This window comes from Pomacea canaliculata, linkage group LG4 (genome assembly GCF_003073045.1).
Source record: "Pomacea canaliculata isolate SZHN2017 linkage group LG4, ASM307304v1, whole genome shotgun sequence".
Lineage (NCBI taxonomy): Eukaryota > Metazoa > Mollusca > Gastropoda > Architaenioglossa > Ampullariidae > Pomacea > Pomacea canaliculata.
Genome location: NC_037593.1, coordinates 27625820 through 27640655, shown reverse-complemented (window position 1 = coordinate 27640655; position 14836 = coordinate 27625820). Strand labels below are relative to the sequence as shown.

At 44.8% G+C, this 14836-nt stretch overlaps 1 protein-coding gene across 2 annotated transcripts in view; it reads right to left on the bottom strand.

The window, feature by feature from the left end:
• Positions 1-1272: 1272 nt before the first annotated feature.
• The window catches only part of LOC112561151 (T-box transcription factor TBX2-like), a 53189-nt gene continuing 39625 nt past the window's right edge, over positions 1273-14836 (bottom strand). For both annotated transcript variants that reach the window (XM_025233448.1, XM_025233449.1), the window contains exons 3-6: positions 6396-6542; positions 5957-6033; positions 5285-5445; positions 1273-3647 (exon numbers count right to left, since the gene is read on the bottom strand). In XM_025233448.1, coding sequence (XP_025089233.1) covers positions 2368-3647; positions 5285-5445; positions 5957-6033; positions 6396-6542 — 1665 coding nt within the window. In that variant the 3' untranslated portion in view covers positions 1273-2367. The remainder of the gene's footprint in view (positions 3648-5284; positions 5446-5956; positions 6034-6395; positions 6543-14836) is intronic.

Below are 14836 nucleotides of genomic sequence, written 5' to 3'. Positions count from 1 at the left end.
CAAGTTTGTAGCAGCTGGCACTTCATTTTAACAATATTTTACACCATAAATATCAATGGCCTTGTTTACTTATAAATTTTATCCGTTCTCGTACTGAGGGTGATTCTGTTCCACTAATCAAACAGCAAAAATGTGTTTCGATGACTGTCTCTCGACCTCTTCCAGTAAAATAAAAACCATTTTGGCATGTTTTTTTAATAATAATTTTCACATATAGACCAAAGACACATGAAATCACATAAACACAATAAATGTTTGGTCCATAAAATAATTTCCAACGTGTGCTGCAAGAAGGGTTGTGGTGGTAGTTGGGGTGAGAGAAGGGAACAACAAGCAAATAATGCGACATAAAAATACTGTTAGAAAACTGGACGAACTCATTATTGTGTTTCACAAAAAAATAATAATAATAATAAATAATGAGCTGGGCGTCACGACAAGAGAAAACAAACTCGGTCACAGGAAAACGTTTTCAAATGAAAAGTCTGAAGTCTTTTAGTCGATTTCCAACTGTGAGACACAAGACACCACGACACCAGGTGTATGTTAATTAAACTTTTGTGAGGGAAAAAACGAGGAAGATAATGTATAAAGAAAGATGCAACACAATCAAATAAAGCAATGATATAGAAGGTATTTGAGAACAGTACAGTTAACATGTCAATGATACATCTTTATGTACAAACAGGAAGAGATAAACTGAACACGTGACATTCGAAGTTGTATTTTTTTAGAGATTGTGGGTCACAGACATCATTTCTGCGCCTCAGTGAAGGACCAACGCCACCTACGTTGGAATTCTTTGCAGACCAACACAGACATGTCCAGCATGCAGCCTGGAAGTGACCTAACCCAGAAGAAAACGACAGATGGAAGAAAAAAAGAATATCTGTTTGAAGGGGGAAAAAAGCCCGAATGGACTATGTGTTGGAATGTAAGAAAAATATGATGATGGAAAAAAAGTTGGAAATAGAAAACGAAGGAAGGAAACTAAAAAAAGGAAAGAAAAAATAAAACAAAGAAATAAAAAAATGAAGAATGAAAAAAGAAAGAAAGGAATAAAGAAAGGAGGAGAAAACAAAGTATAAACAAAAATGAAAAGAAAAAATAAAACAGTAAGAGAAAGGTAAATAAAAAAATGAAATAAAGAAAAAAACATTGAAAAAAAAATAACAACAAAAGAACGAAAAAGAAAGGACAATAACAAAATAAGGAATGAAGAACAAAAGACAGAAAAATGACAAAAAAAAACAAAAAACAAAAAACAAAACAAAAAAACCTAAAAACAACTTCCGAAATAAAATTTTGAAAACAATGATAAAAGTGGAAAGAGGAACAAGCAAACAAACGAATAAAATATAAAATAACAAAGTGAACCAACATGAGAGCTTGAGCAGGGAAGAAGATACAAAAATATTTATACAGATATTCCCTCCACTCAAAATTTCGAGCGTGCATGAAAATTCAGCAACTCCGCTCGTGATGATGTCGTTGCCAGATGATCACTTCATCTGAACGAGGCAAATAAAAAAAATAATTACAACAACAAAATCTTAACTGTTTACTTTTTTCTTAATAATAATAATGACAATAATAATAATATACCATGCAATCTTCCTCTGCAACATCCTTACAAACACCTTCATGAATACTGGCTCGATCTGTTAAAATGTGATACAATATAGGCAGGTGTCTCATAAAGTCAGCAAACATAATATATATATATAATATCATATGTATATCAGATCCTGAGATGTATCCATAAATTATACCTGAAGTTTTTGTCGTCTGTATGAAGACGGTTAAAAACGGTGCATATGACCGCATTCCCCCCGCCAGAAGAGAGGGGGAGAAAAAAAAATAATCCCTGAATTTGTTTTTGAAGCAGGTTTTCAGTTATCACCTTTTCACCAGCAACAGAGAGAATCCGTATGTTTGAAAGTCAGCTGAAAGTCAGGTTTTATTTCAGGTCTTGCACGTGCCAGACCGAGCGAAGTCACAAACAAAAAGGGTCAAAGGTCAAAGTGTTGTTCGCGATGATTCCATTGGGGTAATTTGTTGTTTGGACATCAGGACATCACTGATATGAAACTTTATTGAGTTTACATATTTACATTTCAGTTTTTGTTTCTGTTTTATTTGAGTCCTGAATAAGACTTGTTCATTAAAAATGCGCATTCAGCATAATTATTTTATTATTTTACTCTGGGAGGAGAGCACAAACCGGGAAAAAAAGGATTTTTTTTAATAAAACAAACTGACCTCAGCACACAACAAGGTCTAACGACATGGTTCCTCACAATTTTTTTTTTCAGGAAAGATGGGATCGATCCTCAAAGAGCCTGGAAGCTGATTGGGTGAGGAGAATCACGTGGGGTTGTTCCTTCCGAAGTGTTCCGCATCGGCGCCCGCCCTGTGCGATCTCTGCATGCCACTCAGCATCCGCTCCATGCGCCGCAGTTCCCCGCTGCTAGGGGCGTGCGTGGTCTTGAATCCTCCCGAAGCCAGGCTGGGTGCAGGTTGTGACGACATGGGGTCAGGGCGGTCAGCCAGGCGGGGGTGGAGGCCTAGATGGAGAGGCGAGTGGGGGGACTCGGAGGTCCGGGAGGACGAACAAGGGACAGCTGAAGAGGAAGAAGAAGAGGAGGGAGACGACTGCACGATCGTTGGGCTGCAGAGTTTGGGGGAACCGCGGGCGGAGGGCGAGCAGGACGTGGTGGTGGCGTTGGTGCCGGACGATGACGAGGGGTGAGCGCCGCTCAGACACATGGCGTAGGGGCTGAAGCGACTGGACGCGCTCCTCGGGAAGAAGAGGGGTCCGAAGGGCGAACCGCGACTAGCGGCAGCCGCTGCTGCAGCAGCCGACGCCGCAGCAGCAGCCGCTGCCGCCAGACCCTCCCTGGTGAACCCGAAGGGAGCCAGGCCGTGCTGGAAGAAATGGGGACCCAGCAGGGACAGCTGGCTGCCGAAGATCGACGATGCTGCAGCTGCTTGCCCCAGCTGCGACTGTAGGTGCGCCGTGGCCAGCTGCGTCAGGTCCAGGGGCGACGTGGCGGCCGAGAGGTACTGCAGCGGCAAACCTGAGGTCGTGTGCGCATGCGCGTGAGGACCTGAAAAGGCGCTGAGGTTGCGCGCCACCCCTGCTGTGGCGGGTGACGTGTGTGACAACATGGCGCTGACGGGGAAGGACAGCGGCGGAGCGCTCTTGGGATGCGAGGCGGCGGTGGAAGAGTCTGGAGAGACGCTTCGACAGGTGGGGGACACCCCGCCGCCGTGATCCCCGACAACCTCCTCCTCCTCTTCCTCCAAGATCCCAACCCCTCTGCTACTCGTTCTTTCGTGGGTGCGCGGAGACGAACGCGGAGCCCTCAGAAGCCGCTCCACCGCCTGGTTAACGGGTCTGGTGACGTCATCGCCCTTCTTGCTTTCTGTTGGTCGGCCGTCGCTGTCCCGAGGCCCGTCCGCCTGTCGACTTCCGCCGTGGGACGACCCCTGGCTGTGAGTTTTTTCCTCTTTTATTTGCGGTCCCGCGCTCTGCCCGCACGCGTCATCGGAACCTCCCTTGGCTGCGAGTCTGGCGCTGGTCATGGACAGGTCGTCTGCTTCCGTCTGTTCCACATCGCCTCTGTCGTCAAAGTCATAGGCATCTGAAAAAAAAATAATTGTACTATGAGAGAACTGTAGCATGTTGGCCATGTCTGTATGTGGCAGGTGGGCTTTATCTTTTGAGCCAGACTTTGGCAAACCAGGTGTATAGATGAACTGCTGTCTGTCTGCCGAGACCAACTCTTAGCCTCTTGCGAAGTTCTCCGCTGCTAGTCTCGGCTAGCCTAAACAATGAATGTGACTAAACCGGAAGCTTTGTACACTCCTGCCTCGTTTTAGTAGTTAACTGGAAAAAATCGTCTTCCAGCAGTCCAGTCATACAAGTTAGTAGTCTCACGGTATGAACACGCAAATACCATTCTTTTGTCGAGAAATTTCGAGTAATGCGTGATTTATTTCAAAGGTTGATTAGTTAATATGTACAATCATTACGACCAATGTTTGCCTTAGTTTAAAAGACGGCTCTGTTTTATTATTATTATTTATCAAAATATCTATCTGAGCAATTCCAATTAAGAATGGAATTTTTTACTCTACCTTTTAGAAAATCAGGATTTACCGAGAAAAGGATTGTGAAAAATGTCGCTATCCACTGTATTAAGTCTGGATATAAGAATTTACTTCCAGTGACATCAACTTGAAATTGATTTGCAATCAGTGGAATTAAATGCAGTTAACTGTAATGATGATTGAAATGGCAACAAGCCGTGCAAGCGCGAGACAGGACGTGTACCCGAGACTCCGGAATGCAGTCGGGTGGGAATGAGGGAGGAGGAATAAGTTGTGTCGAGCAAAGAACTTACAAACTTCAGGACAGCAACAGAAAAAGAAAGCAAATACTGTCTACAGATAATCAAAGTGCAGGGAACAGACAAACAATCCCTGGCCTGCTTGTTCAACACACATGTTCGCTAAATAATTGCTTGTACCGATGATAATGACCAAATAAAAGTCAGTTTGGAGGGAAAGAGGAACAAACACGCATGCAGACAAGTAAATGATGGGTATTTATGTCTACATCTGAACATGCACATGTTACACATATGATGAATATAGATAAACAAGCACACCAAGAAACACCTATAATGTGTGTATATATTATATACATTGCGCATATATACTTGTACATACAAATAATACATTATGTATATGTACGGGTGCATATATATATATACAGAGATACGTGCATGTGATGAATATTTACGAGGGGGTGGCTTAGGGTGGGTCAGGGTGGAGTCGGGATAGGAATCAGTGTTTGACCCCAGACCAGTGGCTTAGGCTAGCCCTGTAAACAAATGTCACGTGACGAGGAATATCTACCAGTACACGATGTCATATTGATATTTTAATATACACATGTACATACACTATACACATATACAGTACACGTAGATACATACACAAAATACACATATGCTTGTACACAATCGAGATATAAATGCTCACAGATACATATGCTTATACATGCAAACGGTATTGAATATACAGTGTATGTACTAATAACAGATACAAACTACTTACTAAGAAAAAAAGCCCCCACAGGGCCCCCACAAAGCCCCCACCAAGCCCCCACCAATGTGTTTGTCTCAGAAAGCATCCATTGAGAGGAGAGCAAGATAATCAGTTTTCCCTCCAATGTTGACACACTGCGGGCTGTTGCCAGGGGAACGCAACTCACCATGTTTAGTGTTTTTCCAGTTCTCTCCCTCTTCTTGGTCTACTACGCAGATCTCCATGCTGTCGCAGTCCTCGCCTTCCTCCTCACCGGAAGTTGGTTCTCGAGCATGCGCAGAGACGATTTCTTGATTGTTGGAACTGTTGGTTTGCGACAGCAGCCGTCTGGTGAAGAAATATCAAAATCAGGGTGTATATACTCATCAAAATTGCTGTCTGTCTGTCTGTCTGTCTGTCTGTCTGTCTGTCTGTCTGTCTGTCTGTCTGTCTGTCTGTCTGTCTGTCTGTCTGTCTGTCTGTCTGTCTGTCTGTCTGCTTACATGTCTCAGCTACCCCTCTGCTCTCCTTTTATCCGTGTCATCTTTTTTTCTAAAGTGCAGTGCAGCAAAAAAAAAGAAAATTAAAGTTTCGTGTTACTTTTAAATTGCAGGTCCAGCGGCAAGTTTTAATTGCCTAGTTAAAGCAATTATTTATGATCAATCATTCATAAAAGCCGCATTCATTAGTGACTCGCTCGTAGCTTTTGTTATTAATAATTTTGGGCACGTACACATACGCGGGCGCACGCGCGCGCGCGCGCACACACACACACGTGTTCAATTACAAAATTTTACAGGCTATACACCGCCAGTATTTTCTAACGGACAAAAAACATTCTCAAAGAAAAGCTACTTACTTTTTCTCTCGCTTGCCTCCCCCTGTGTCGCGGAAGCCTTTAGCGAAGGGGTTGTGGTCGATCTTGAGCTGAGTGATCTGAAAGACATCCAGGTCACGTGACAATGATCATCTCTAGTCAGATATCATCACGTGCTGACCAACAGAAAGTCATCTGGCGATGGTCACGACAAGAGGTCAGTTGAAGCTATATTCCCGTCACCAGACAACAAATGTCACGTCCCCATGTCAGACAGTCGCCATCAAAGACCACACTACGTCCAACAGTCAAACAGTCAACTCCATGTTCTACAGTCACCATGACAGTCAGCTTCATGTCCAAAGCCATCAGCTAATCAGAACTGCCAAAACAGTGACAATCATGGGTAATTATGCAGGTAGAGAAAATTATTTTAGTTTATTTTAAATAACTTAATTTCAATAAACAGTTCAAAGTTTACCTTCTCATTCTGGTAAGCTGTGACGGCGATGAACTCTGTCTCCTTGAAGACGAAGGTCCGGAAGGCGCTGTAGGGCAGCTTGAGGATGTCATCGGTTCTCACCAAGTGAAAACGAGGCTGGTACTTGTGCATCGAGTTCAGGATTGTCTGCAGAAGTAGTCATGAAGCAGTTTACAAACACGAAACCACAATTGTGCTGGACCACTGTCTTGAATCACGTGACTAAATTAAACGAGTCTCGCGAGAGACCAAGCGCTTCCGTTTTCCTTTGCGGACAGGCAACGACAGATCTGGAAGAACGTCTACAGACCTCTACCTCTAAATACAAACATTTTCTCTCAACAAATTATTTTCTAATAATTTCTGATGAAAAGAAAGACTGTTTTAACTTTAAAATTCTCTTTAGTCGATTTGCGACTGTGACTCCATGCACAGCTCCATCTTGATTGCAATCCCTCAGTCTCAGAAGCTTTCTGGAAGCCACTGATGACGATACAGCGGCCATGTTTTGCTTGAAGATAACGGCAAGCAACGGCACGATGAGGATCCTACGACGATGTTTCGTGACCCCCCTACCTACCCGTGTTTAATATTATATATTATTGAACGTTATTTCAACAACGACAATAATTATTATTAATATAAAACATTGCTGTGAAAATGTGCTAGCAGTCTTTTTTTTTAAATAACTCATTTAAACATTTGCCAAACATCTCTAACAATATGTGTCGAGTTAACAAGGTCCTTAAGACAAGAGTATTTGTGTGAGATGTCCAACTGACTACAGTTTTCCTGGTTTCCCCGGTAACCACTGCATTCATCTTCGTCAGCGTGCAATTATTCAATGTATTATTACGAAAATAGCACAATCTGCCCAAAACTTCATATTTTTATTTCAACAAGAAAAATAATGCTTTTATCAGATCGTCACATTTAATAAAAATAAAAATTGCGCGACACACGGGGGGCGATTTTCTCCCAATCTTCTTCCAACTACCCTAAAATCCCTCGAGGGGAAAATGAGATTGTTCCAGAAACGCCGCCAATTGACTGGATTTTCAACGACAATTTGCTTCCATTAAGCAAAGAAGAGGGCCGTGTGGGGCGTGGCGGGGCCTCCCCCCCAGCACGAAACTGGTCGTGCACGCGCTAAGCATGTGAAATGGTCGTGCATGGGCGGACAAAAAGAATGAGCTGCAATCAGCCGCGGCTGGCCCGCTAACAAGTGCCAGATTGCCGAAACTGGACCGGTACAGAGAAGGAGAGAGAGAAAGAGAGGAGAAAAGGAGTAAAGAAGCAAGGGAGGAAAAGCTTACGGAACCGTGACCTGGCAGGGGAACTATTTTCGCCTTGGCCAACCGTTTCTGGGGGATGGATCAAAAGTTTGCGGTCTGCTTGGGGTCTGCTTCGACCCCCAGCTGTGGCCTCCGTCACGCTCGGCGTTCAAGCGTGGACGTGGTCACGCCTGGACACACACCCTGTTGTGAAAGTGTGGGCGTGGCATGGGTAAGTGGGCGACCAGACACGGAGATAAACCGTCCTCAAAACTTACCCCGAGATGGCAAGGGTTGGGGTTAAGCTGGCTTTCTCTGTCTGCCTCGTCAATAATTGTATCATCGTTGTCTTCTTTTTTTTTTAAAAAAAAAAAAAACCTTTTAGAATCGTAATTCTCCATCGTGCCCAAGGTTTCGGTTTAAAATGTCTACGGAAAGGGGATGCCACTCTTGTCAAACTAGTAAACTTCAATTGAAGATAGTATTTCCCCAAAATCTGAGTGAACACCCGCTCCACCCTCCACACACACACATTGAGATATACACCACCAAATATCACTATACACATAAAGATAAATAGGACTATACATGGATACGTTAACGTTGTCATGGCTACAACCAATGAGAGATGCAGGATATTAATTAGGTTCCTGCGGACAAATGGAACGTCACGATTTTGACCTCGTGCGCACAGTGACGTTTATCGTACCTACTAAATAAGCTAATTAGCTGCTAAATAATCTTTTAATTTTCTTTTTTTTTTTCTTCTTTCCTGCTCTGTTTTCGATTTTGTTCTTTCTTTCACAATCTCTCTAGTCTCTCTTTTTCTCTTCTCACTCTCTCCTTCGTCTTGTCTTTTGATTTCAAATTTTCAGTCCTTTTGCAAAAGTCAGTCCATTCATCTTTTGTGACTGCCTCAACCTACCCACCATTGCAAAACAGATATTAATCCGAATCACTTCTTGATCAGAACTTTTTTTTAACAAACACAGACCGTATCCTCAACTCCGGAGGTGGAGGGTGAAGGAGTGGGGGCAATGCACATCTTTTCGATCCGGAGGACCGTCCATCCGTCCACCCGTTGTGCAGAAAAATCGACGGGCGGTCGACAGACGAACAATTTCACATCTTCGTTTCGATACGCGGGAACACAAGGCACGCGACAATTTGGAGGCTTGTCGTGGTGACAGTCTCTTGATGATCCCCATCCTGGTCCCCCACTCTTCCGTTACAACAACGGCGCCAGGACAGGATTTAAAAAAATTGCGACCCCCCTTGAAGTTGGTTCTAGTTCCTGCGGCGATAATTGAAGACTACAGCTTTATCAGCGACGAAAGTTCAGAGGCTGAGAGAAAAAGAGAAAAACATGGCAGAGTTGTCCTCTCTCTAAGTGGTGGGTGGTGGCTCGTGCCCGGAAGACGGCGCCGCGTTCGGCGTCCGCGCGGACGCACCTGTTCTGTTCCCGGTGTTCGGCCATGCATGGGCGGCCAAATTCCAGTCGGGCGAGTCGGCTTGTCGCGACATCTAGCGGCGATTGCCGTGCCTCTGGCCCAGCGTTCACGCAAGGGGAGTTAATTAACAAAGCTACTTATGGCGCCGCGGTGCGCTCCCCTCCCCGCTTTCCCTCCCCTTCCTCTCTCTCTCCTCCCCCAGCCTCGTAACCTCCCCTGACATGGCGGCTGGCAGCAAAGCAGGTCTGATGTGTGGCGGAGGCAGGGTGCACGGTTAATCGTGAGATTTGGCCTGGCGCGTGTGATCGATGGCTTTAATAGAGCCGTCATTATGATGAAGAAGTGACGAGAGTGACAAGATGAGGGTCCATTTTAATACCTTGCTCTTTGCCAACCTCTATCATTTCTCCTTCATGGCACGTTCGTACCCTCCCCTTACTGTCTGTCTGTCTGTCTGTCTGTCTGTCTGTCTGTCTGTCTGTCTGTCTGTCTGTCTGTCTGTCTGTCTGTCTGTCTGTCTGGATGGCTGGCTGGCTGGCTGGTTTTACCCCACGTCTCTGTTATAATTTTCTGAGGTATACTATTGTTTTGGGTCTTATTACTATTCCCACGCTTTCAAAACAACTCAAAGGCAGTTTGATAACTTTGCCTCAGACAAGGAATCTGCTCCTGAACTACTCCCCCTCCTCTCAGCTTTTTCTCTCTTGTCAACATTAGACTTATTAATGAAATCTGTAGTAATGATAGATAGCAGAACTAAGCGATAATTTTCATCACCACTTTCAGCTTCTTTGATAGAGAGACCGGAAATCATGACATATACAGCGAGTTTTAATTTTCACTTTTAGATAATCCTGTCTTTTTGTTTTGTTTTTGTTTTTTATTTTGTTTTTGTTTTATTTTGTTTTCGTTTTTTTTTTTTTTTTGTTTTGTTTGTTTTTTTTGCTTTTTTGTTGTTTTTTGTTTGTTTGCTTGCTTGTTTTGGATCGCTGGGTTTGCATAGAGTATCCCTCGAGCATTTGTCATTTGTCAGAGATAAAAAACATATCAAAGAGCGAAATGCCACAATTACTTGTCATAATGAGACTCTTTCACTTAAAGGTTCCTCAAGACTATTGTTTTCCTCTTCAACGTACCACGATCTTGTAACAGCTGCATTAACTCATCCAACTACTTTTCATCCCCTCCCCATCAGCACCAGAAAAAAATGCAATAGAAGCGAAATTTTCACTGATGTTCCTACACATAGTATCCAACTTCCTTCTTTGTTCACTTCTTTCTTATTCTTTCTTTCGCATTGTAAAATAAACTCGTTTCACCTCGAGGTCTACAGCTCGTATTCATCACGAACTACAGGTCACTGCTCTCTCCTGTCTCACATTCCCGGATGCCAAGCAGGTAGAGAGATTATTCATCTCACTGACACTGGTCACTTAGCAAGCCGACCTACATGGTGGTGTACATTCTCTCCCAGTATTTAACAACAATAGATATTTTTTAACAGCTTGGGTTTAAGGACAGCAGTTTGGGTTTGATTACATGTGACCACTCGGAAAACATAAATTAGGGGACACGAACCTGCAGCACCCAGACTTCAGTTCGTCCTTTATTCCTTTTTTTTTTCCAGTTAATTTTACTACTAGACTTTATTTTATTTACTCCGCTTCTACTTTTATTTATTTGGGTCACTAGTATAAACTTTCAGATCATCAAACGACGCAGTTTTTCCCAAGTCTCAGAAGGGTTTCCTTGGGAGGAATGCCAGTCGGCCATGGGGCATCATCCAAAAGAGGCTGGGGATTTCTGGAGGACGAGTTCAGGTGTCTGGTCTTCTAGATTGGATTTTTTTTTTTTTCTGTTCGTGTGTGTGTTTGCGTGGACACGGATGCCTTGTTGTGAGATGGACGAACAAGTTGATGTATGTACAGGTATGCGTCTTCCGTCTTCTCGGCGCCCTTGACACGATACTAATGAGAAAGCACGTGCCACGTCCAAGGGTCATCTCGTGGACCACATTTATTTGGACCGTGGAAAATGGATTTTGCACCTGCTTGTCTAGCAGCTCGTTCCACACGACCTGGACACTCGCGAAGTAGATATTCATAACCAGGTACGACCGACCACCCTGTCTTCCTGTCTCTCTTCCTCCTCCTGACTCCCCATCTTTTCACCATTCCACCTCTCATTTCATCCCTACCCCATAAAATACCGATATTTTCTGTGATTGGCTTCGTAGAGATCAACAAGAACGGACAGGTACTTTGCCATGTCGGTTACCTGTTCAATGAGTTTCATCCACTGACCGATATTGTGTCAACAGGTAGTGACCATACCAGGGATGCAAGACTGCTGTCATCAATGGTCAGAGCCAGTCTGGAACTTCCTTTAAGTTTTATCTAGAGATTTAGAAATTCCTGGAAAAACAATTTTTAGAGATTTATCAATTGCTATCAGTTCTTAGAGTTTGTAACACGGATTTAAGAAAGAAGTTTAATTTTATAAATAGTCATTTGAATATTTTTTTTATAAAGGTGACATTTTAATATAAAAAAACTTGCATTGCTTGTTTACTCTCGTCAAGGGATCAAACAAGTCCCATCCTTGATGAAGGGTTCCAAAGAACTCTGTTTGACCTGGGCACAATTTGTTCAAGTTTTAGACAAACAAAAGAAATCTCTTCTGACGCACCAGACCCTTTCTCCTAAACAGATCCGTGGCATGAACTTTGAACCGCGATGCTATTCTGAACTTCTGAGAGAGCACCATCGAAACTGTGTACCTTGAAGGGAATTCCAGGTTTGACGCTGGTAGAGAACCAGGGGGGACAACAGGAGAGGGGATATTCCTGCCGTGACGACGATTCATGGCAAACCCGTGAACAAGGGGAGAGGATGGCACGTGACAAGTGACAGCCCACAGGTATGAACAGAGTTCTGCCTGAAAACTGAACAGAAGAAAAATGTTTCCCGTTGACCACACACACTCACAATCACGAAACAGGATCTGACCATGGACATGTACAGGTGACCGAGACCAACGCTTAGCCTCTCGCGAAGTTCTCCGCTCGGCGAGCCTAAACAAAGAATGTGACTAAACCGGAAGCTTTGTACACACCTGCCTCGTTTTAGTAGTTAATCTAAAATATAACTAAACCGGAAGATTTGTAGTCTCATGCCTCGTTTTAGTAGCTAACTGGAAAAAAAAATCGTCAGAGGACAATCGTCAAAAAAGTTTCTATGGCTTTCAGTCTACAGGTAACAAGACACGCTCTTCTCTCCTCTCTTCTATTATTATTTCTCAAGCACCTCATCGCCTACTTCTCCATGCGCGAGGTTTTTTAACCCTGGAAAAAAAAAGAAACCACAGTAGTTGCTCCCTTTTCAGCCTCAATTGACTCGGGATGGCGCCTCGGTTTGAAAGAGCTTTTGATTCCACCATCGGCTTTCCACAGTTCAGCTGCATCTGTGTGTGTGTGTGAGTGTTAAGGGTGGGAGCTGTACGTGTGTGTGTGTATTAGGGGTGGGAGCGGTACTTGTGTCTCGTTCAGCCGCCTGTCAGCGGAAATCTCTACTTACTCAGGTAACAGCCTGAGTACTTCCTGACCCCGTCATGGCCGTCGGCCTCCAACAGACCAGAAACAGCCAGTCCCACCACCACCACCACCACCCTACGAGCCCCATCCGCCAACCTGGACCCCTCCGGCGCTTTCGTCACGGGGACAGCCATGACAGTTGAAAGGCGCAGGCTGTCTTGTCTCGTGTCAGGCGAGGTTTCCACGAGAAGTGTCGCACGTCGTCACACACAGAGCTTTTTTTTAACTGCCGCCCTTTAATTCGCCTCCCCCTGCAGTCGACTGTCCTTTTTTTTCAATGTCTGACGAAAAGTCGAGTGGGTTTGCCAATAAAATCTCTTCAAAATCACACGAGTTTGACAAAGTAAGCGATGGAGATGTACTCGTTCCACTCACCCACGGGTGGATGGGTGGCGTGCGTTTAGGGTGGAATAATTATTTCACGGATGCCACTGTTTGTAGAAGAAGAAGAAGAAGCTGCAGAGAACGAAAAAAGACGAAAATGAATATTATGATTTTATTTATTCCTTCAAAGCTTTTTAGCAGCTTCGGATGCTGGCGCAGTGTCTGTACAGTTTCCGGGTCTGGTGGAGAAGCAGCTCAGGCCAGAGTACCCGGGAAAGTCAGGATAGGGGATGGGCTGTGGGGTGACAGGGATAATCTACCCTCGTTAGCCGAACCCCACGAAGCTAGCGCGGTGGGTCCGTCTCGTCGATGGCGCTGTTCGCCGGATGCGGGTCAGAAAAGTGGAGAAAATGTCGAGACCACCTGTCGGCTGCTGACTGTCGTAGCGGTCGCGAATGTTGCGCAACATCTTCTCTTGCTGGTAGTGGAAGAATTATTCCCTGTTGATTCGTTCGTTCGTTCGTTTGACGGAAAAGTGTTTCCACCTGGAGGGGATTTCGAACGATGAGGGGAATAGGAGATGGGAAGGAAACCAAAGTACCCGGGAAAAAAAACCTCGACGACCAGCTCTGTGAATAATTCCTGAGGCTTTTATGTCCCCCATCTCTACACCCGAACACTTCCCTCTCATTCAACCGTTGATGTTCTCAAGCGTGGAGGAGATACGGGGGGTTAAAATATAGTGGATTGAAGGTTATTGGACTGCTGGCAGACGATTTTTTCCAGTTAACTACTAAAACGAGGCATGGACTACAAAGCTTCCGGTTTAGTCACATTCTGTTTAGGCTCGCCAAGACTAACAGCAGATCACTTCGAAAGAGGCTGAGCGTTGGTCTTGGCAGACAGCAGTCCACCTGTACACATCCCTGATCCTCCTGCTTGTATGGTTTTGATGTGTGGAGGGCACACTGTGGCTTGTATGTCGACTCCATTTTTCTTCAGCGTGGAGGACACCATCCCTCGACTGTACAAGTAAATTTGTCCTGTCGTCACCCGATGACAAGAAGACGGAGGACGAAGAAAGCCAGCAAGAAAAAGATTTATTGTTTGATCTGTCAAAAGTTTCTTTTTTTAAACATCATCTATTCTTGTTGACTTTTTTATCTACCGTCCAAGGACCAATCCACAGGCAACTCTCGAATCGTGACGTGGCACGCACTGCACATGCGCACTCCACGACCTCCGCCCCTCTCCATCACACCCCCGTCACGTGACCGTGACGTTTACCTCCCAACCTCTCTCGCAGCAGGCAGCCGCTCTCGTCACTCTCTTCTCTCTCTCTCTCACCTTTCTCGCCCTACAACTTTCCCTTCCACCTGGTTACAGTTCTGCTCATCACCGCGGAGCCTGTCGAGGACCGAGGAGAAACAAGTTCACCGGTAGGGGGCGCTCCGTCTTGGTAGGATTAAGCTAATCCCGCGTGCGACGTTTTCATGGTGAAGGTGGCTTTGAAGCCGAGGGTTCTTGCGAGAGCAAGTCCATTAAAGTGGAACGTCAGGCTTACAGACGTGAAAGTCCACGTTTGGCGGTTCGCACCGGACCGGACGTCTCCAGGTACAAAGATGTAAAGCGAAGGTGCAAGAGGATGTCACCCGGGTACATGAGGTGCTAGAAGGGTGTTGTCTCACACGGATGAGCCCGCGAGTCGTCGCTCTGCAAAATCAGCGGCGCGTGAAGGCGAAAACAAGGAAACTGAAACCACTTGTCAAGGATGAAAGAATTCGTACAAAAGGGCCGTGT